Genomic DNA, 23004 nt, shown 5'->3' with positions numbered 1-23004 from the left:
AAAATAATGATATAATAACACCCTGTATCCTAAAGTCATTCTTCAATAGAGACTAAAGGCGGCAAGTAGCTGTCTTGTGTGACAATATTTATGCCCGCAATATTAACTCGTATGCGACTATATATAATAGAATTTCCAAATATACCATTATTAAGTACCTATATTTTTACCTTACCGTACCTTAAATCTTCAATATTTATTTTAATTAGATTTTGATTTTTTTAAATATTTAATTTAAGGAATTCATGAATAAAAAAAAAATTGTGTTTGTTGAGTGTTTCTTACCCTCCGCCTAGCTTGCTGTGCAAAAAAAAGTGAAGCTGCTTATTTCATCTTATTTAATAAAATACAATAGAATAAACTTTGATTTTATTTTGATTGAAGCAAAAAAATAATTTAAAAAAATATGTCAAATAGCAAAAGCAATGAAGTGTCCGAAATAAAAATGAGAGGGCGTCGCTCCGTCCACTCGCCCCAGGCAAATATAAAAATCATTCATATGGACAAAATAAAATTGCATCCCAAATAACCCGGTGCTCATCGGCCAAAATCTATTAGCAATAAATATGAAGTTTTCCGATTTAACTAGATTTAAAATGGCGGAGAGACGGTAATAATGGCGGAGTTCTTGTTTCTGGTTTACGACATTGTAGTTTGGTTCTGAGTTCGTATACACTTTACTGAGCCGAAGATATTTTACTAAGAACCTTTAATTAAAAGAATCAGCTTCACGCTGTATCCCGCACACAACAGGGTAGGTAGAGGGAACCTCGTGTTAAGTTTCCCACTTTCCGCCGAATTCTGAAGGCATTGCGTGTTGAGTGGCGGACCTCAACGCCGCGTTTTGCCTCGACACCAGAGCGAAGAAATGAAAATATAAATTTTAATAAATATTTCCTTTCTTCGGGTGGGGATTGAACAAATTCATTGTATTTCGCATTGCTTTTATTAGGGCGACTTGTAACTATGTAACAAAATCTAAGGAGTTACATTTGAGGCACTTGTAATATTTGCATCATCATCAACGTACGTTTCTAAAGTAATATGGTGGAGCCAGGACATGAAAATGGAACTCTTCATAGGTTTCCAATAAACGACTCAAGTTAAAATTCATCTAATTTATAGTTCCACATATATTCTGTTTCTTAGTGCACGATAATAGGGTGTTTTCTAGTTTATTAACTATGTCATTTAACTATCTCTAAACAATTAGGGTAAAACCCGGATAGTTGCCTCGGACGGATACATGCCTCACTTTCAAATGCTCTATGTTAGAAGTGTTGACAGTGTTTCTTATTGATCATAATAAGAAGCGTCCCCCGCGTAGGACTCGGTGCCGCATCAGCTGTCGAAGTAGGTGCACGAGTTTTGTCCGTGTGAGTAAAAATCTTCCGCGACGATACTTTGACGAGCGTCAGAATTATATTGGCAAGTAATCTCCGTTAAATATAATTATAACTAATTGCGGTTTCAGTAAAATAATTATTTCTTTGATTGCATTAGAGTTTAAATTGCACTGTAATAAACGTTTTGTTGTTAAATATGTTTTATTTATTTTGTAAATAAAAAGGGCAAGTATCCGTATCAAAAAGGATAGTTGCCTTACTGTCTTTGGCGGATTGTTGCCCTGGGGCAACTATCCGTAACTACACATTGTAACGAGCAAACAGGTTTTTTTTCTTAGTTATTTTTTTCATTTGGTTTTACCTTTTTTTCTTGGTAATATTTTTATTGGGTTTTATTATAGTTTATCTTAAATAAAATAAATTCTCAACAGCAAAATGCCTCGCAAGTATAAACAAAAGCCAGGTGTGGTGCCGCGCCACATCGACTTAGCTTAGCACTTGCGCTCAAAGATCTAAATAAAAAACAAAAAAAGTATCAACGAAATATCCCGGATTTATGGCATAACCTCTCGAACATTAAGAAATTCAAAATAGCAAATTCAATAAAAGAAAATACCAACAAAGAAGTTAAAGTTGATAATTTTTGTGCAGAATGTTTTGAAAATTAAAATTTAACTAAATCAAAATCAGATTGGATACAATGTGAGATGTGTCGAATGTGGTTGCATGAAACTTGTACAACATTCAAAAAAAATTCATTTATTCAATTGCATGAGATGTGGCAAGTTGAAAACCTTGCCTTCTGGTGATAATCAATATTAATGCGAAAGTTATTCCCATAATTATTTTTAATATTTAAGGTAAATACTAATATTTAATTCTTTTTTTTAATTAAAAAATTACATGTTCAAATTTAAAATTTTAAAACCTTAGTACTTTTAAGTGTTGTTTGGGTAATAATTTAACTTCTCTTAGAACTTAGTACTCAATAAAGGATCTCAGCAAGTAATTAGGACTGAATACTTATTTAATAGATGCTATGCCAAAGTTAATTCTTTATTTTTTTTTGTTGTTCTATCTTTAAAATAAATAGTAATATTTAATTATTATTTTGGATATTTAATTACCATTTTGGAGTCTATTTTGTTGTAATTTTATAATTATATTGACTTTTATTAATACTTAATGAAAGATTGTGTTCAATAACAAAAAGTGATTACTTAAATCAATATAAGTTCGTTTTTATTTGAACCATTTTTAACGTTAGGCTAGTATCCGCCATAGTAGGCAACTATCCTCTTTTTTAGAGGCCACTTAAAACAGGCTGTACTCAAAATTAATAATATTTATATTTGAAAAAATTGGCTAAGTTAGAAGATTAATATACTATGTTTAAGAATACACTTTGAATAGGTAATGTAGTGGTATACATTTCTAATAAATGAGCTTTTTCAAAAAGTGTGGCAACTATCCGGGTTTTACCCTATATGCACAATACGGGATATAGAGAAGTTGTGGAATCTGTTTATATTTAAGTCAACATTGTTCTATATTTTTCGCTCTTATTAAAGTGAATGCCTGAGACAATTAATTAATTGATTTAAGATAATAATAATAAATATTTGTAATTTTTTCTAAATACATTTAGATTAGAAAAAAATAGACAATTATTAAGACGTAAGTAAAGTATATGTCGCTCTTTATAATATTTATTTCCTCCGTGTTGTAAAGTGAAGCTCAGCCTTAAGTTTAAATTGTCCAAATTGTCAGTAGTTAGTTTTCCAGGGATTGATAAATGAATTAAGTTATATTTTTTTAAAATTTTAATGGAATGGAATGGAATTAAATTAAAACAAAATTAGCTATAGGTTGTGGCGTCAATTTCCCCTCGAAGAAATGAAATATTTAGTACTTTCAGTTTTGCTCTGGTAACGAAGCGAGAACGAGGTGTGAACTCCAGAATTCAGCGGAAAATGGAAAACGGAAGTTTCATAATAAATCTTCACATTAGGGCCCCAGGTTCCCTCTGCCTGCCTTATTATATGCGGGATACAGCGTGAAGCTAAAAAATAACAATGTGGATATTATTTTAATAAAGTTTTTATAATAATTTACAAGACAGGTAAGAGAATACAAGAGGATATTTCTTTGAATAATTTCATAGATAATTATAGCAATTACATGTAATAATAATTATTTGTTACAAGAAAAGGAAAAATACTGTAATATAGAATCTTTATTCTTATTATATCAAAAGATAGCGGCTCTAATTCTGTTTTTACTAAGTAATTATTAATAATTGAGGCTATAGTGCGATTTTTTTTCCTTTCTCTTGGTACGATAAAGCGCGAGGTTGTGTTCACTCATTCAACACAGTATGTTTCGATTAGGTGGAAAGCAGAAAAAGGAGTGCATCGGCACTACTACTATCTACTATGTTTTAATGACAATGTGGTAGATCAAAATAAGTCATCGCGGTGTCGAGGGTCATACAGTCCACGAAAATGAATTTGCAGGCGGCAATAAGTAAATAAAAATAAACGCAACTTTTGATCATGTCATTATTTTCTTTCTTTAGTCAATGCTTAAAAAGATAATAAAAAGGTTATTTAACCCCACATCACCATTCTTCTGTTAGATTCTTGGGAGTTCTTTGCAGTGTTTTAAAATAGTTCTTTGTGATCCCAGCGCTGTTTTCCGTTATCAAATGATTTTTTTTCAATTTCACGTTTATCTCCCTCGGATGTTGAGATGGTAGGTGCAGATATATATTCATACTGTGAGGCTTTATCTTTATTATTTAATTCGTAATTTTTATCCGCTTTCAAGATTAATTAATTATTAATTGTGATTTCTCTATCAACTATTAATATTTAAGTGTCAATTGTAATTCAAATTTGCCCAACTGTGACTCAGGGTAGCAAAACCAAAGCCACTCTCTAAAATTAGAATATGTTAATAAATTTAAATAGCGATTAGTATCAAATACTCATATATACCTGATACCAGTTTCCTCTTTGTACTGATTTAGACTTGTGTTATAATATAAGTACCTATGTACATATATTTTTAGGTTTATTCTTTTAACTGTAAATTCATACCTTTATAATTTAATGACATATTATTTTATTGTTATAGTAATGTGAGAGCCTCTTTAATTAATTAAATAATATTTTTGTAATAATTTTTCAGGAAATTACCACAAGATGCCTGCTCGAATGACTCGTGAAGACGATTGTTCTAGATGTTGTCTTTTGTCTAAACTCGGAACAAGTAACACTCCGGAGTAAATACACTCCTTAGTTTTATAATAGGTAAATATATTTTAGAAGCCTTATTTTATGTATAAATTGTTTTGAGAAAAGAAATAAAAGTTTCTAAAAAAATATATATTAGCCCTGAGCCTGAGGGTTGTTGGTGTTTCATTGCAATATATTTGGGTTATTACGTGGTCACACAGCAAGCCAGCAACGCTCGGCAGCGGCAGCTTGTAGCTCCTCTGGTGTTTCACGGAGTCGTGGTCGGCGGTGACCACTTACCATCTGGTGACCCGTACGCATGTTTGCCTTGTCTTTTCCATAAATAATAATAATAATAATAATAATTGTCTTAAATTAGGTATGTGGTATTTTATAAAAAAAAAGAACAGTTTCTTCTTTTTTCACATAGCAGGATTGAGAGAGAGAGAGCCTAATCTCAAGGCAATTGTTTCTCCGCTCTCCGGAGACGACGACGACGAGAGACCGGTACTCAACGTTCTTTGTCTGCTGTCGTCTTGCCACAGCAGGGTCAGTCAGTCAGCCACAATGGCCTCATGTTATTTTGTTATCTTTAATATTTCCTATATAGAATAGCTGATTGGAATACTTCCAATATAGAATTGCAAATTATAATTTTGAACTTATTTATTTGTAATGCTTTATATAAAATAAATATTTTTGGGGTGAATAAAATACAAAACACAAAATGATAATTTTCTTTTTAATCTTGATATTTTCCTCTACGATACAAGGCACACACACAATTTTAAGTAAATTAATAATAATTATAATAGAAATAATAAATAATAAGTCGCCTTACTGCAATAACCAAATTATAAACGTGTACTGATAAGCCTCGATATCTAATTGACAAAGGAAAACCTACGCTAACAGTTACTAGTTTTACCTGAATTTTACAATTAAACTTTGAACAGTGGAACTCTCATACATTTTATTATAAAAATGAAAGAACTGATACTAAATCCCCATTCACTCTCTGTATACACTCACGCATGCGCATTCATCTAAACATTTATTGTAACAACTAATTTTTAATTATTACGTCGCGTCATCCATTACAGATAGTATGTATGAAATTAAACGTCTCAAGCTAATATTTTGTATCGGCGCTTGACTATTTTTACACTTATTTATATTTCACTTATATAATTAATAATAACTCGTGAACGTTCATGTCTCTAGTCGAGCGCCGAACGATGTCTCGATACAATGTCTAAATCTTAATAAACTAGGTATTTTAGACATTTAAAGTCATTTCGTAAACTAAGCATCGATATAAATAACGCTATTATTTATACTTTATCTTTAGTTTTAAAACTATTCCACTTAAAAGAATAACTAACCACGTACACCAGATCATGGATATGAAATGTTTTTTTAGCCGTAACCGTTTTTTAATAATATAAAGGCTATTGCTATCGGAGTCAATCAATACTTAAGTAATTAAAATAAGTTTGCTGTAAACAGTAAATCACTATTTAAGCCATTTGGTGTAGGTGTGATGAATTCAATAGTTTCTCCAAAATATAAAAAAAAAAATTGTTTGTGATATACCGTCTACTTAAAAAATAAAAATACAAAATGACCCCACGAACAATTTTATACAATATTTATTGTAGATATATATAGTATGAAATTTTAAATAAAATGCTTACATTATATTGTACGCCAGATATTTTTTTTTCTTACTCAGTCAGTAATATTTGTGTTTGTAAAGTGAACCAATAGAATCGCTAACTTAACATAGCACAGCTATCGTACACTATTATATTCATATATTCTAGTATCAGTTACATCTAATCATTGCACTAAATTGAATAAGTTACTTGATATTGAAGATCACATTTGTATTGAAAATCTTACAAGTGCTGTTAAAATTAGTACAATAAACTTCAAAGAATTGTTGCGTGGCTTTGATGGATAAATTAAATTAATATAGCAGGGAGGCAGAGGGAACCTAGTGTTAAGATACTCCGTTCCTCATTTTCCGAAGATTTTTTCGAGGCATTGCGTGTTAAGTGGCAGAATTCGGCGCCGAGCTTTTGCTTAGGTGGCAAAGCGAAGAAATAAAAATATTAATGAATAATTCATTCTCACGAGTGGGGATCGAACCCACAACCTTCGCGTTACAGACACACCGGCCTCATTCAAATTAATAATTAATTATAAAAGAAAATGTAAATTATTCGACTAGTATGTAAAAAGTAAATCGTTTACAAACGATTAGAAAATTTGAAAAGCAGTCTTAGATCAATTCCAATAGTTTTTTGATCAATAACGGAATTACATAATTTTAAACGATATGAATGTTGGTACAAATATTATGTAAGCTAAGGCTGTTCCTTATTTAAATACACAAACTCATGAGACTTAATGTATAAATATGGCATTTAACAATAAGTTTAAAGGTACATTTCGTAAAAGACTAATAATGACGAACTAACTACGTGTATCGTCGATCAAATAATTGAAGCTTAAATTTAAAAATATTACGAGATATTTACAAATTTCACTATGGAAGAAGAGTTTCTGCGACTTCGCCTTACACCACGAAACCTACGTTACTTCACAAATAACAGTATTTACAGTTAATCTCAAAGTAGAAATACTTTATCGAGATCGGACACACCAAAATGAACACTTAATTAGTTCAATGCTTTAATGTACACAAACCAATCGGTTCAAAATAACGAAAGAGTCCTTGTCGTGTCAATGGCTCTATTATTTTTCTCTGAATTCCGGCTTGACGCTTATGATGGGTTTCCTTCCTTCGTCGTTGCCCTCGTACTGGTCGGGGAACTCCCCGGGGCTCGCCAGCTAAGTAGCGGAGCTGAACAGCACCGAGTTCTTGTAGTACCCAGCGCGATCTGACAGCGGGCTCTTGACGTCACGCTCCATAGCTTGTTGGCGGGACTTGCGCTCCATTTCCAACTCTTGTGCCAAAGATTCTGTACAGAATAAAATAAAAATTAATACATTAAATTTATATTTTCTTTATTAAGGACTGTCATGGAGCAGGGTTACCAGGAGGGCGACTGTAGACGCCTTGCCATATGTTGGCTATAGCTTGAAGCTAAAAAAACAATCTTATACTAACATATAATTAATAAGAATTTGCAAGCATTTAAATTGTTATATATTTTAATATAACGAATGCCATATTAATATAATATCCGTGTTTATATGTTTCAAAATACGAGTGTGTCACCCCGGAAAATGTCATTAGTATCGTGGAGGCAGACATCAAACGAACTCCGCATCCGTATGGCACTTTCTAATTTAATATTCGATATCGCTCTGGTAAAAACGTGCCAGTCTCTGTAATGTGGACGTGGAATTAATTGCTTTTATGCTTTGTCTATGTTACATGACTCTAATTGTTCCTTTACAATTATAATTTAATTGAAATCTTATTGTATATATAGACTATATAAAAATGTTTGACGTACTATTACACACGAGGGTAGAATAAAATTTAAATACTCATCACAAACGATACAAACGAGTAAAAAGTAAAATGATACACCAAAAGAGAGCAATATTTTCTAATAAGATTTTGGGTAAATTGACAAAGTTCGTGAAGAGGCAAGAGTAGGTGAGGTAAGGCAATTGTCTCCGAAAACGTCTACGTTTTACGAAATATGCTTATTCAATTTCATGCAACGCTTGCCGCCTCCTGCAATTTACGAGATATAAAAGATATAAACGGAATCAGGTTTTTTGCTTACTCTGAAGGAACATTTTCTCAACGGGAATTCAATTTCTGAGCGAGACATTCGTTTACGAATTATAGTATTTTAAAATTTATTTCAAATTTATAAATATGAAAGAAAAGCCAGTTATTATAAGAAATATTTAAGTAGGTTCTATTGGTACTGTACATTTTTAAGTTCTTAGCTTCTGTAATGTTTATTTGACATAAATATACTATTTGCGTTTCATTTGTCATTTAAAAATACAATTATAATCGGATTTGTCTCAGCGGATACAGCTCCAGGGCATCACACTCGCAAGTGTCGCTCATCGAGGGTTGTCCCGAAACAGAAACCTATTATCCCGGGCGAGATTATACGCCTAGGGCGTCACAATTAAATATTATACACTTAAAAGCTTCGGCCTTTGCCGTTTCACTTCGCTGCCACCCCTAAATGTCCCATTAGGTCTGTTTGAATACGTAATATTTTTACATTTGCCGCTTCTAAAACAGAATTGCCGGTTCCTTTGAGAGCCATAATCTATTTGTTCTTTGAAATAACTGTCGCGCTTGAGCGCTTCACTTAAATAAAAAGTTAGCCTTTCATATCAGAGTTCGCTTCTTGAGACGTCCTCTTAAACGATTGTAAGTATTATCTAGTTTTTGTATTCGTTATTATTGTAAATTATGAGTGCACTTTTTATTTGTCACTTTTCTTATTTTAAAAACTGAATCGATTTTGATTTTTTACAATGACATTCCATAGGTTACATTGGCTTTAACAGCAAATTTGAAAAACTATTCACAATCTATCGAATCACAGATTGATTTATAGAGTAACGAATTGATTTTGTAATTAAATAGAATATCGAGCAGGAAATTAGGCTTTCGATATTCACTCGTTTCAAACATAAATTGTTTCTTTTACTTTATTCATGTAAAAACTGTTAGACACTGGTCAGATCGATTTATCTTTTATTTTCCACAATAACATTTAACAATGTCATTGATCTGAAGTATAATTTTTTGTTTAAAATTTTATTATAACTTTTTTTTTAATTTGATACTTCGGAAAAACAATATCAAAGGTGTTATTTTATACAGCATAATTTAGAAAAGAACAACCAGGGCCTCTGTTCGATGAGGTCGTTAAATTAAAATAATTAAGGTTTCGTAAAAAAAATATCAATATTCGCAAAATTTGATAAGGTTGTGAAACAAAACACGAGTATTATAGCAGCCATTACTTGTTGATATTGTTGTAATATATAGTAAAGAATTAATAATCAATTGATTTACGACAGCATTGGTATTGGTTCTACCTACACTACTAACAATTTGAAGCGTAACTAATTCTACTGATTGAATTGAGTTCCTTTTAAAATACTCTCTTTATTTTTACCAAGAAATCAATCTCAACGTGATACTATTAAAATTATTTTAAATGCAACCTAACTAACAGTGAAGTCAGATGTGAATTAGGCACTGATTTAGAAAAGTTTTTAAAATAAACTATTATTTCGTAACATATGTATGTATATCTACTATGTAAAGGCTATAAGATAGTAGTACTTGTAAATATGGTAATATAATTTTTATACACAGCAATATTTTGCAGAACGCGTACAAAAAATTAATATCGTCAAAGGTCTCGGGCGCACCTGTGCTGTACAATTTTATTTCCATTCATTTCATAAGCGCACCTAAAAAGTAGCCGAAGAAGTTTCCTCTTTATTAATTTTTCAACTTTATATTACTTAACATCAGTTGGTTCATTCATTTCAACCGCTTTTTATGAAAAGTAAGACTTACTGTCATTTATTTGCATGAAGAAAATATTTTATATGTAATATATTAATGAAAAAATATGAAAATACCAACATTTCACGGAAAAGATATTGTTTGTTGTTTGTCTTTTATGATTTTGCTGTTTTTTTTATTTCAAACTTTTGATTTATCCCGTTTTGTTGAAGAAAAATGTACAAAAAGTTTTCTAATTTAAGAATAATAAAATAGGGTTTTTCCTTTACCGACAGTTTAAAAGAAATTGATAAAAGAGCCAAGTTTTAATTTTTATTTATATTTTCTATTATGTTTTTATTAAAACATGATTTGTTGAAATATTATTTTGCAATATAACGTATCTACGCACATATGTAGTGTTTTGACACTAGGTTCTCTCTACCAATGCTCGAAAGTACATTCTTCTATATATTTATATTTGTATAGTCAATTACGTTAGAACGCTAGTTATATTAATGTACAATATGCATATTCAAGTAACAGAATTAGACCCATATCTTAATTCGATTTAAAGGTTGGTACTCGCGTGTTCGCGTGCGTGAGATACTTGGAGGGTAGCAGTTAAATTAGTTGCAATTTCCACTTGAAAGCAAAACCTTGATACGTGGCTGTAGGACCGGAAATGTACTTTCTATCAATGTTGCCATTTATAGTACTCGCCAACAAAAATATATTTTGAAATACATTCATTTAAGACGCTTTAGATATATAGAGCATTATAAGTTTTTAACAGGTGTGAATTAAATTTTTACTGCCTAGTGCTGTTCACACAAATACATAATTATATCGTGAAAAATATACGTGTATAAGAAATAAGACGTAAATATTTTTGATTAAAATATTTAACAATAACATATATACGAGTGCGGTAAGCCCCAAACGTGTCAATATGTAAAAGTGCAAAGCAGTTTTCATATCCATCAAAGTCGCCGTAAGGGTGTGTCTGTACACAATAGTATTTGAAAGTCCACAGCGGCCTGTACATTTTTAATGAAATTTTTGGGCTTTCCACAAAGAGGATGAGTGAAAAAAACTACGGCTTGATTCTAAAAACGCGTTCGCCAAACACGCTTGTTCTAGTGTATATTGCTAACGCTATGTTTTTTTATCTAGTATTAAATTTAGCTAAAAGTAATATAAACGTTTTGCTCATACATATTTATTACTTTTCCATATCTCCTGTATATTACATAGGTAGAGACAATTATATATCATCAGGAATCATCTCATCGGTTTGACGATTTTCACCATTGATTTGTCACCTTGCTCAGCTTTTGTGGACTATGATAAAGCCTTCGATCGAGAGCTGGGCTGTGCTGCAGTCTCTCCAAAGATGTCAAGCCACAATTACTATTGGGAATATTACTCTCAAAGTTGTTAAGCATTATTTATAAATAATGTCCCAGGTATACCTAGGACATTTTAACTAGGTAAGTCCAACTTCGAGAAAGAAAGAGAGAAGAAAAGTATTAAAGTGGATAGAAATATAAAAAAATAACTATTATGACATTGAATAATTTAATATCAATAAAAAACTTGATGGGTACTTTCCCCGCTACTATTTGAACCAAAATTGGAATGTTTGTATCGTTCATTTTGTGCTTTTAAATACTTAGCATTCTCCACCCGCAATGGTATGTAATATGATGAGTATAAATTTCACATGTCGATTTTTCTTCTTTACAAAAGACCCTCCGCTACTCCCATATGAAAGTACATGATTTAAATAATTTCGAGAGTCTTTTTGGGGATAAATTATTTGAATTGATTTTATTAAAAACTTATGTTTTTTATGTTAATAAGGCCATTCATTTAAAAACGAGAACATTTCCATTTTATCCTCTCTCTTTTTTGCTTTTATTTTTGTATTATATTGATTATTTTTCATTTATATACCTGAATAATTCTGCCAAAACGCTGCGCCTCCGCTCATGATGTCAACAGGCGGTGGCGGGTAGTTCCACTGGGGCTTGTCGGGAGTCCGTGGCGGGTCCCGTTGGAATGGCGGCGAGGAGGTCGGAGGTTCTGTGCTGGGCGGTTTACTCTCTGTGCCATTTTCACGTTCGCGGTTCTCTTGCGGTACCGGTGTTAAGTTTTCTAGAAAAAAAGAATATATTAAATGGCGTCTTTTTTAATTCAATTTAACAACAATAAAAAAATTGTTTTAAATAGTGATTATTTTAGAAAGCAACCCTAGTTTGTTTACCGGCAAGCATATTTACACTTCTCGAATAAATTGTTAATAAATGTAAGTGGCGAACAGTGATTATACAAGATATCGAACTCGAATGCGTGTTACTTCAGAAGGTACCGAACCCTCATTTCAAATGGCCTGCGAAACGATTTCCTGACACGGAGATTAGTACAAGCCTTCACTAGCGTTTACCACCCTCCTTACGTCACGCACTCCATACACATTTGCGAACAATTGTGAGACATGACATGTAACTCTGTTATCACAAATTGTATCTTATCGGCTTCGAGATATAGCTCGTATTGGTGTGATGGAACGGGAGATCTTAAGACGTTTCAGTAGTACTGGCATCTCAAGTTTTAACTGATATACAGATAGTTTGACAGACGGTAAGTTAACATGTCAGAGGCATTCGGTAATATTGGTAGTTGTCTGATTTTCTAGTTGTTATACACGAATGAGCTATTTTGCATCGAACGTTAGAAGAAATTGCATTAAATTGTTTTACATATACGTTACACGTTACGTACAAATGTGTGATTTAATTAGGCTTTAAAATTATAAAATATATTACTTAGATATATTTGTACAATAAAGTTCTTTCTTACCAGTTACTATTCTTAGTATTTCAGCAGGCGCTCCAGATTGTTTTAAGGCTTCCTCAATCTTCTGTCGTCTTTTCAATTCTGCCTCCAATTGATCTTGAATGTGTTGTCTTTGTTTTCTCTCCTTTTTTAGCCTCTTTTGATACATAACTAGAACAAAATGAATACTTGATATAGTTCAAAAAATTAAAATTCAGTGAAATTAATGGACAAATGCGAGTATTTATCAACATTAAATAAACCTCATATCATTTTCAATTACCTATATAGTGTAATACCCCAATTTTCTTGAACCATAATAACATAGAATATTTTATATTTTTTATGTATTTTTATTTTTTGTAGTTTAATGATTGTTGATATTCTTACATTTGTATAACATCTATGTATTGACTATTAATATTTAATTATTAACATTGTAATATTAAGTTGTCGATAATCTTTGTCTGTCTACAGTATCAGGTAAAAGCCTTCTCTTTCAAGTAACAAAGAAATGAATACTAGTATCTTTTTCTTTAAGACACACGATTGACGAATGATTGAGTCAACGTACATATTGATAGAGCCTTGCTTTCGATGTATGGTGGGATCTTGGGTGGGACAAGTCAAGAGAGACTGTAAAATAACTCTTTTTACCCATATTAGTCTTTTCATTATTTTCTGTTAAATTAATTTTGCAAAAGATTTACTCTTCAATTTCCTTTTAATATTTTCAAAAAAATAACTTCATATTTTTTATATTTGTCATATTTCGCTTTTACAAAGAACTTTTTTTTTGGGTAAGGAATACGAATTCTAATTAAGTGAGAATTGGTGAAGGATTGTAATTCTTGGATGAATTAATTTAAAGAATAATCAAAAATAGAAAATAAGTAACATAATAATAATCTTTATCACTTAGTAACAATTAAGTTATTTTAAAAGAGTACAGAATAAATAATTATAACTATTAAAATATTAAATTTTTAAGCGTTACTTATTTCACATTACAAATTCAGCTAGCAAAACAGGATATGTAAAAATAAAAGGCGAGGTCATTTTCTCATTAAAGATTCGCTAGTAATTAATGTTGTTGCTAATGAGTTCGAGGTTCACCAGCGAGTGACTCCTACGCATCATTTGTCATACAACCTCCGACACGGTCCGTAATAACATTTCGTTTTTGTGCGCCTTCAATTCTTAATATGAATTGAAAATTGCTTTTATGGTTATTGTAAAATTAAATAAACATATAACAAGCTTATGCAATATATGAATATGAATGGACGATAAAATAATTACTACGTAATTAATTTATTATATAGATTACCATACAGAGAGAGGCAGTGAGAGGCTAGTGTTAAGACACTCTGTACTCCACTTTCAATGCGATACGATTGCCTCAACATCACTTAAAATAAAAGCCAACAATACACTACAATATTTAATTTTTTGTATATAAGAATACCGAACGTGTTCCAGACAGTATAAATCGTTATATTTAGGATGAAAGGTGAAGCTAATACAAAGGTGCGATTGTGCATATAGGTCCAATGAGTGGAAAATTCAACGGGTCGGCGAGTCCGAACGTCGTCGGTACAGACCAACACCTCTGAAAAACATTCTCTCACTCCATTGACTCCCATTTTTGGATCTTTTCATCTCGCCTCATTTCCAAATTACGCGAAAATTAGTGATTAGCCTAAGTTGTTTCTTTTTTGCCATTCTTTATAACAATACGGCCTTTAGACTAACTAAAGGAATCTATATATATAAAATCGAAAGGTCACTCACTCATCAAAAATCTCAGAAACTACAAGTGTTAGGAATCTGAAATTTTGCATAGGAGTTATTTATAGGACGTAGGTGCTCGCTAAGACGGGAATTTGCAATATTCGACTTCTAAGGGGTTGTTTTTGGGGTTGAAAGTTTGTATGAAACTGCGTTACTACAAATGCTAGGAGTCTCAAATTTTGCATGGACGTCACTTATAGGACGTAAGTACTGATGGAGACAGAAATTAATAATAACGTAGTTCACGCAGGCGAAGCCGCGGCGGGCCGCTAGTATTTAAATATCAGATAGCAATCAAATGTCTTATTGAACTGAATAAAGCGGGAGCGACGTCGCTCTATTGTTTTTATAAGTCAATATTTGTTAATACGTAGATCGGCGGTACTCTTTGAAAATAATCCAGCTTCTCCACCTCGATAAGTTCATAAGTAAAGATGAATTGTAATAATTTTCAATAGATTCGGCTCGATGAAAGGCTTCAATGGAGTTATATTCTTTTATTGTTGTCTCAAAAATATCCAATATTCAAATCTGTTTGCTTATTACAAACATTGTTGAGATGTTAATATTAACGAAATAATAATTTTAATGTTAGTAATAATAATCTATCTTATTAATGTATCTAATTTGTACTATTTAATTCATATTTACGTAAAACTTAAATATATGAATTGCATATGCGATAACATCAATCACAACACATGCAAGTTATGTGTGCTATTATCAGCAAAACAATGCCACGAGCGGGCGTATGAATAAAAACCAACCACCGAAATATTGAAGGAATTCGTTCAAAGGGGAAAAAATGCAATAAAAAGTCCACCTCGACTCGATACAGAACGAGAGTGTGGTTAAAAAGCAACGAATGAATATGGTTGCGAACATCCGTTGCAGACAAAAGTTGGGCTACTTGACTATGCAAATTATATTTGCGGACCGCGCCGCGCCTGAGACCCGATCTCCGACGTTTCATTTCACTTTTGCGTATATAACGTGTATTCTTTTCATATTTTCATCCGATTTCCTTCCCCCTCGTTCATTTTGTTCCGTTTTTAAAAGTCGCAGAACAATACCGCTTTCTGCGGGGTTTATTCGCCGCGAGCAGTTTTCTTGTACGCTTCTTTTTCTTATTATTATTATATCTATCTTTTTATTCATATCCGTTTCTCTTTTCTTTAATACTTCTAACTCATAAATGGTTGATAAAGGGCCCTTGGGTTTTTTATCCAAATAACATGTAAATGAATCAGTTTGTTTGTATACCTACTTAATTTTTTTTCCCCAATATGACAGTTAAGGGAAACAGAAACATTAAATATAGGTACTTTATATGTAAACTTATTATACTACAATTTTTTTTAAGTTCACAATATTTATATGTAATTAATTTTAGTTTTGATTCTAATTTTATTAAATAGAATATAATTGTATGTATTGAGTAGGTGAAAAGTGAACAATTAAATATATAATTATTCTTGAGACATATCCTTATAGGTGCTTTCAGTACAGCCTGCAATGTCAGTACTTTTGTCCGCGACAATTTTAGAAATAAGCATCTGGCTAGTATTATAACTTCTAATAATGGTTTATCTATAGCACCGTAATACTATCACAATTCACAACCCTCATGGATACGGATGTGTCTATAGTCCGCTTAACATTATAATAAGTTTCTACAAAATGTATGTTAAAAGAAGCAGCTGTCGCAACTATTTAATGATAGTTTGAAATTTTATTCGCACTTAGAGCACGACTTAAAGAAACGCAACTCTTTCAACAACTAAGTATAGGCAGTTAGTTGATGTGTTCATTATAAAATCTACAAATTTGTGTGGATTAGTGTTTTTGTACAAAGATTTTTACTAAGCTTAAGTTAACAGTATTGAAAAATAGTGATCATTTGACCACTCAGAATCCTTAATTTCCTCAGGTTCCAATTATTATGTTAATTTATTTTTTTTTACTTCACATAGATAATAGTTTTCCCACTTGCGCCATAACGTAAATAAAAATCGACATTTATGACAGCCACTCCCCCTCAGTCGCGCCCGTACCATTTAGATAAGTCTTTTTTATAGTTCTTTATTGAAAATAAATTGCCTAGAATAAAATCAGACACAGTCGGAATGGCTTTCCGATAGATGCGTATGAAATAATATTTGACAGATAAGATGCGTCAGTTATCGGAGCGTATGCTCGGTTCATGGGACATAATCGACTTCAATGACGAAGTGTTTTTTCTTTTGCGTTATAATTATATTTAAAACTAGAGGCACGCCCGCGGCTTCGCCTGCGTGAACTATGTTATTATTAATTTCTGTCTCCATGAGTACCTACGTCCTATGAGTGACGTCCATGCAAAATTTGAGACCTAGCATTTGTAGTAACAAAGTTTCATACAAACTTTCAACCCCAAAAACAACCCCTTAGAAGTCGAATATTGCAAATTCCCGTCTTAGCGGGCACCTACGCCCTATAAATAACTCCTATGCAAAATTTGAGATTCCTAGCACATGTAGTTTCTGAGATTTCGTGATGAGTGAGTGACCTTTCGATTTTATATAGATATAGATGTGATGATTTATGGTTGCTATTGCTTATGGTTATTGGTACTTTTGTCTTTTCTAATATGTCTATCGTCGCTTTGGTGGTAAATAGCTACAGCCAAAGAAAATTAAAAATATAGAGACTGTACTCACTTTCATTAAAATTAAAGATTATTTTCGCTTATCTAACAATTTTTATAATCTAGGTAATAATTTTTTACAGGTCCGGACTCAAATAGTTAATTTTGTCACCTTCTTCCTGCTGACAGACAATTTAGTGTTTTATCTTTTTCCTCTGTTTTATTTGGGTACAATTTATGAGGCGAGTGGCTCCTGCGATAAACATTTTCCTCAGCACTGTACGGATTATTGTTCTTGTCGGATGAGTGGGGACTTTGAGTTACGAGCTGAAGTGACCTTCACACCCAAAACACTATATATTATTTTATAGACATAAATTTAGGAAAACTATAGTAGCTGTTATAACAATATTTTTTAACAACAAATCGTGACAGTTTTATTTCAATATAAAGTTTTATTTCTCAAAAAATATAAATTATTTTTAATTTGATCATATGGTTTATTTTTAAAAGTACTTTTATTTACTTTGAAATTTTATTGCATTAGATTTTTTACGCATTGATCGCTGATGTGAGTGGGTAAACTCGAGTATTGGGAACATACGCTTCTAACTGATCTGTAAACGTTACATTCCATACTTTATTTCATACTTACAAACAATAAAGGCAAAGAAAAATTTTTCTCGAAAAAATAAAGAAAATTGCAAGCACTTTTATCAAACCGATCAAAGGGCCGGTCGGACATTCCGACTTCTTACGACGTTAGTAAAAAATACAATCTCACTTTATAGTTACCATTCCACTGGTTATTATATCCGTATCGATACGGTTAAACTTACGGAGCGTGAAATGTTGGATTCCAGATATTGCAGCCTTCGGGCCCGGTGCCGGTGCCGGTGGCGAGGCCAATTTTGGAAATTCTACATTTTAAAAACATTAAGTTATCCTAGGTACATGAAATTAGGGCTTGATTATCTTTTGCTTCTTAGGGCTTAATTGCCCTCGTCGAATTCTGAATTAATAATTAATAGATACCAATGGTACTTAATAAAGTACATATTTGACAAGCTTTTCAGCAAAAAATATACTTTAATACAGAACTAGAATTTTCTGACATTACTAAAATATGAACTACAATGTAATAATTTAATTTCCTTACTTACTTCCATATAATGCTTTCGCATTATGTTATTAAGAAACACCGGCCAAAAATATGCAAATTATATGGAAAGTTATATATAACCTTTTTTACGGATTAGGTGGAGTTAAAAAAATATGAATTCGGGATATTATTTTCGTTTGAATGGCGCACCGGGCCATGCTTCCTGCGACACGAGTGTGGTCGTAACTCGACACCTTTATTAATATGCCTGAATTATTAACGTAGATATAAGTCGGTAGGGGCCATGTCGCGTGCAAATGATGATATCGTGAGGCTTCGGTGCATCGATTTGAGAAAAATATCGATTTACATACAATTCGTGTGAGGAATCGTTAAGGTTCTGCACATGGTCTTTGTACCTGTTTAAACTAAATACAACCTTGTTACTATAGAATAATAGAATTATAGAAAATATTTAATTAATTAATATTTTAATTTCTTATTTCTCAAATACAATTTATATGTTTGGCATATTTAATATTAGCAATGACTCCAAATTCTATTTGGCTGATTTCATACTAGCGAGTCATCAATAAAGTATAAGTAAAGTATTATGGTTCATTATTACCAAATGTTTATGTCGCGTTTTTATTATAGTGTCGTCGCGATACTGAAATTGGACGTCCAGTCGTTAATCGTTATGGCCAACAAAAAACATTTAATCATTATTTATGACATATTGGACATTTAATTTAGGGGAAATGCTTGATACTAACATAATTGTGACATAACATAACATAAATGTGACATAGGTTTTTTTTCTTCTTATAGGTATGTTCCTACATAGTAAATTTACATTAAAACTATTTCGTTCAATATTTACTTTTGATAATAAAAAATAATAATAAGTTCATTTATGGACCTAAATATATATTTTCGTAAGTGAGTGTGAGGAGGCACGTAGGTGAAGGTAAATAATTAGCATTAAATTTTTAGATCTAAAAAAGAATATTTGGATTAAGAACAGATCTAAATATTCAATTTAAATTGTGGAATGAGCTATAACATTCACGTTACCATAGCTCATTCCTTAATATAAATTTGAAGATAACCAAGAGAAACATGAATAAATGGAGGCTTTCATTACAATATCGTAAAACATAGGTGCAGGTAAGATTCAACAAATATTGACAATGGATGATTGCAGGCGGCCAACGATCCCCTTGGCAAACTGCGAATTTAAATGGGGACGAGAAAAATTAATCCTAATGCGATTTTAATGAACTCGAAACGAAACGAATGTAATAATGAATTATTAAGCTGGTAGATTCTCCTTATACTTTGTATGGAGAAACACGCCACTGAACGATACTCGCATAACGAAAATGTCAGATAGACGTATTTGGTCGCAGTTAATTGATCCTTTATTTAGAAGTTTTTCCTAAAATTGGAAACTATTTTGATCCCTTTCTGTTATTGTCTAATAGTTATTTACAATACCATAGATTTTCTAATATGATTTGTCTAAAACTGTCTTTTTAAAATTTTGAAATTTTAATTAAGAATTTTATAAGTTTGTAAATAAATATTTTAACTAAAAATAATGTTAATATAATTAATATACAGGAGCGTTTTCATTGAAAAAGCTTATTGCTCACTAAGCATAAAAACAGACATGTTTTAAAATAGCTCTGCAAATAATAAAATATTATATCCTTTTTATAAATGATCCTTGTTTAACATATTCCTACAGTAACGTTAATACATAAAGACTGTAAGGCGTATACGAGATAAAATGTAATAATAATTAAGGCTCAACATTTCACAAAGACGCGCGCCTTAACATCAAGTATAAAGCACACAAGCGCTGAAAATGTACACCTGAAGTCTGTACTCGCCTTTGCATTAACGAATGCGGAAGCGGCGCTGTGCATACAGGACGCGTTGCATCCCTCCCCCCCTTCCCCCCGCCACCCTCCCACTGCACGGCCTCCCTGGCCTCCCCGTCCCCCGACGTGCCTCTCGCTCGAACCAGACGCCTCTAGCAGCACACCATGTCCCACCCGTGCGTTCATTACCTCCACGCGACCAACAATCCAAGTTTGCTTTTCGCCGCACAATCTACGCTAGCAGACTCACTACACTCACTCATACCACAGTCTACTCATACACTGGCCACTCGAATAATAAAGATGCAGAAATTAACCCGTCCTCACTGAAAAAGAGGAAACTAAGTGAAGCTATCTCGACCTGAATAGAGGTAATGCAACGCGAGCACTCGTACGGCGAATGAAAGAAACTCGTTGGGAGCTCCACGAGTATGTTGGGACAGAGGGTAAATGTCAACTGAAATAAAAACAGTCAACAGATAAATGCATATGATAAACAAATGCGAGAAATGAAAAGGCGAAGTACAAACATCAATGTTAGCTTTACACAACGAGTACTGTACATATTTTCAAATGGTGTTTTTTTTTTGAAAGAAAATAAAAAGAGGAATGAATTGTGAAACCAGAAATCGATATAGTTTGCGCACTAAATTTGCTTGAGCCCATAAAATATTCAATTACGCATAAGCACACATTTGCTAAGGCCAACAACGACCACGCGGCCACGCGGCACCCCCATTAAAGATGCCTAAGGGCCATTTAATCGGTCAGTGGATGTAAATTCGGCGGCCCCAAAACAAATATCCCGAAACTAATAAGGAAACGAAATATGTAAATCGTCTGCCATATTGTTTCACAAGTGAAATCTTCGTTTAATCTTATAACAAATCCGTGTTCAAATGGCCGCTCGGAGTTAATTTTAGCATAGCAGGGGTACGTTTTAGGGTCAGATCGAGGTAAAATGTGGTGAACGACTTAAACGTATGCAAGACACGCACTGGGTAGATAGCGCCCGTAACGTTGTCCTATGCACATATTGCAACAAATTAGTTGTCGACTTGTAAACATAGATGAGGAAAATAAGCCCGCTAAGACGTAGCCGGTGGGTAGTTTGCATGGATATGAGGACGGCAATATAGGGGGTTCACAGCTGCTGGCAGCACTCATTAAGATGTTTTATGGTCGGCCCGCCGGACTGTGTTCCCAATTTAAGATATTTCTATGCAGGACGGTGTCACGCTAGTTTAGCTTACGATTAGGGGTTTAAGGACCATATTCCTTTTAAGGTATCACGAGCAATAATTGCGGGTAACATTATGGTTAGTATTTTGTTGTTCCCTTAGCAGCAATTATTAGAAATCTCTTAAAGGTACAGATTTAAATCACATTAAGGCTTTTGCGAATAGATGAATATGTACAGCCACTATAAATATTGTAACAGGGACCGATGTTGTAAGAGCCAAACGTAAGTTTTAGCCGAATCCACCGAATACCTATTCCCCGCACGGCAAGTAAATCAAAGGGTGTTGAAACTTTACACCCACTTAAAGCCGGACACGGTAATAAAGCGTTCGAACTTCATCGACCCTGGACATCAAATGGGCCACCCCTTGCCGCATTTTGTAAGAGAGAAAATTAAAAGTTTAGATGACCTCACGAAAATGGAATAAAATACCTACGTTTATGTCCAAGTCTGCTACATTAATAAAAGGCTTCATAAATAACAAGGACATCTTTTATTTATTATCAGTTATTATTTTACAGGTAGATAGATATATACGAGTATTTTAATTTTGGTTATGGAGATTGTCAATTATTTACGTATTTCAAGAAAGTATATACTTTTATTTACTTTAATGCTAAAATCATAGCTTATAGGCTGTTTCATTTCAGATTTGCATTAAAATCCATGCCAGAATAAATATAGACATTAAATTATTTAATTTTCCTAAGCTCACATCCATTAAGCATCACAAAGACAAGACTTAAGTGCAATGGCCTTAATCAAGACAGAATTAATTGTTTCTAAAGAGGTGATTCCGCCGAATATGTTCCCTGATTAAGTGAACAGGTTGGGACCAGGGCCGAGGGTTATTAAATAATTTATTGTCTAACAACTATTCGTGAGGGGCAGTGCTCGAATGCTTCGCTAAGATTCTGTAAAGTTTTGTTATGGTATCGTTGCCGTAAACTTTGTCCGTGATACTTGCATGAAATACATAATTACCAGTTCGGACTGTTACAATAATTAATTTAACATTTTGATTGTTTCGTATTTAATAATAATAATAATATACAAAAATATTCAAAATCAGTTTCATTTGACACAAACAAAAACAACACTGATTGAGTTTGGTCCAGTCCTTTATAGCTTTCAATGTACATTTCGTCCTGTCAGTGGCAAATTACACTGGAGCCCATTCACGCTCAAAAATCACTCTCAATCGAGTCAAGTGGGACAAAATAAAAGGTGAATTCATCATAGGGGTGCGAATCGACGCCCCTGTCGGGAAACCAGGGCGGGAAACGTATGTCCGGACCATTTGTAAACACTAACAGGTGCCGACAGTTTATTTATTCAAATGGTACCTATAATACGGAATGACTAGCTCGTAAAACAGATAAAAAATATTTTAAATAACGTAAATATCACGATTGAAAACGGTTGAAATTAAAGCATTAAATATTTCA

At 32.7% G+C, this 23004-nt stretch overlaps 1 protein-coding gene across 13 annotated transcripts in view; it reads right to left on the bottom strand.

Annotated features, from left to right (window-relative positions):
- Positions 1-5313: 5313 nt before the first annotated feature.
- Positions 5314-23004, bottom strand: part of dac (dachshund family transcription factor) — a 120461-nt gene continuing 102770 nt past the window's right edge. For all 13 annotated transcript variants that reach the window (XM_085202863.1, XM_085202864.1, XM_085202865.1 and 10 more), the window contains 3 exons: positions 12927-13073; positions 12021-12221; positions 5314-7575 (listed from right to left, as the gene is read on the bottom strand). In XM_085202863.1, coding sequence (XP_085058989.1) covers positions 7445-7575; positions 12021-12221; positions 12927-13073 — 479 coding nt within the window. In that variant the 3' untranslated portion in view covers positions 5314-7444. The remainder of the gene's footprint in view (positions 7576-12020; positions 12222-12926; positions 13074-23004) is intronic.

This window comes from Heliconius melpomene, chromosome 19, assembly GCF_056956725.1.
Source record: "Heliconius melpomene rosina isolate 202511_hmr_F chromosome 19, ASM5695672v1, whole genome shotgun sequence".
NCBI classification, from domain to species: Eukaryota; Metazoa; Arthropoda; class Insecta; order Lepidoptera; family Nymphalidae; genus Heliconius; species Heliconius melpomene.
Note: the sequence above shows the minus strand (reverse complement) of the source record. Positions and strands in the feature narration are given on the sequence as shown.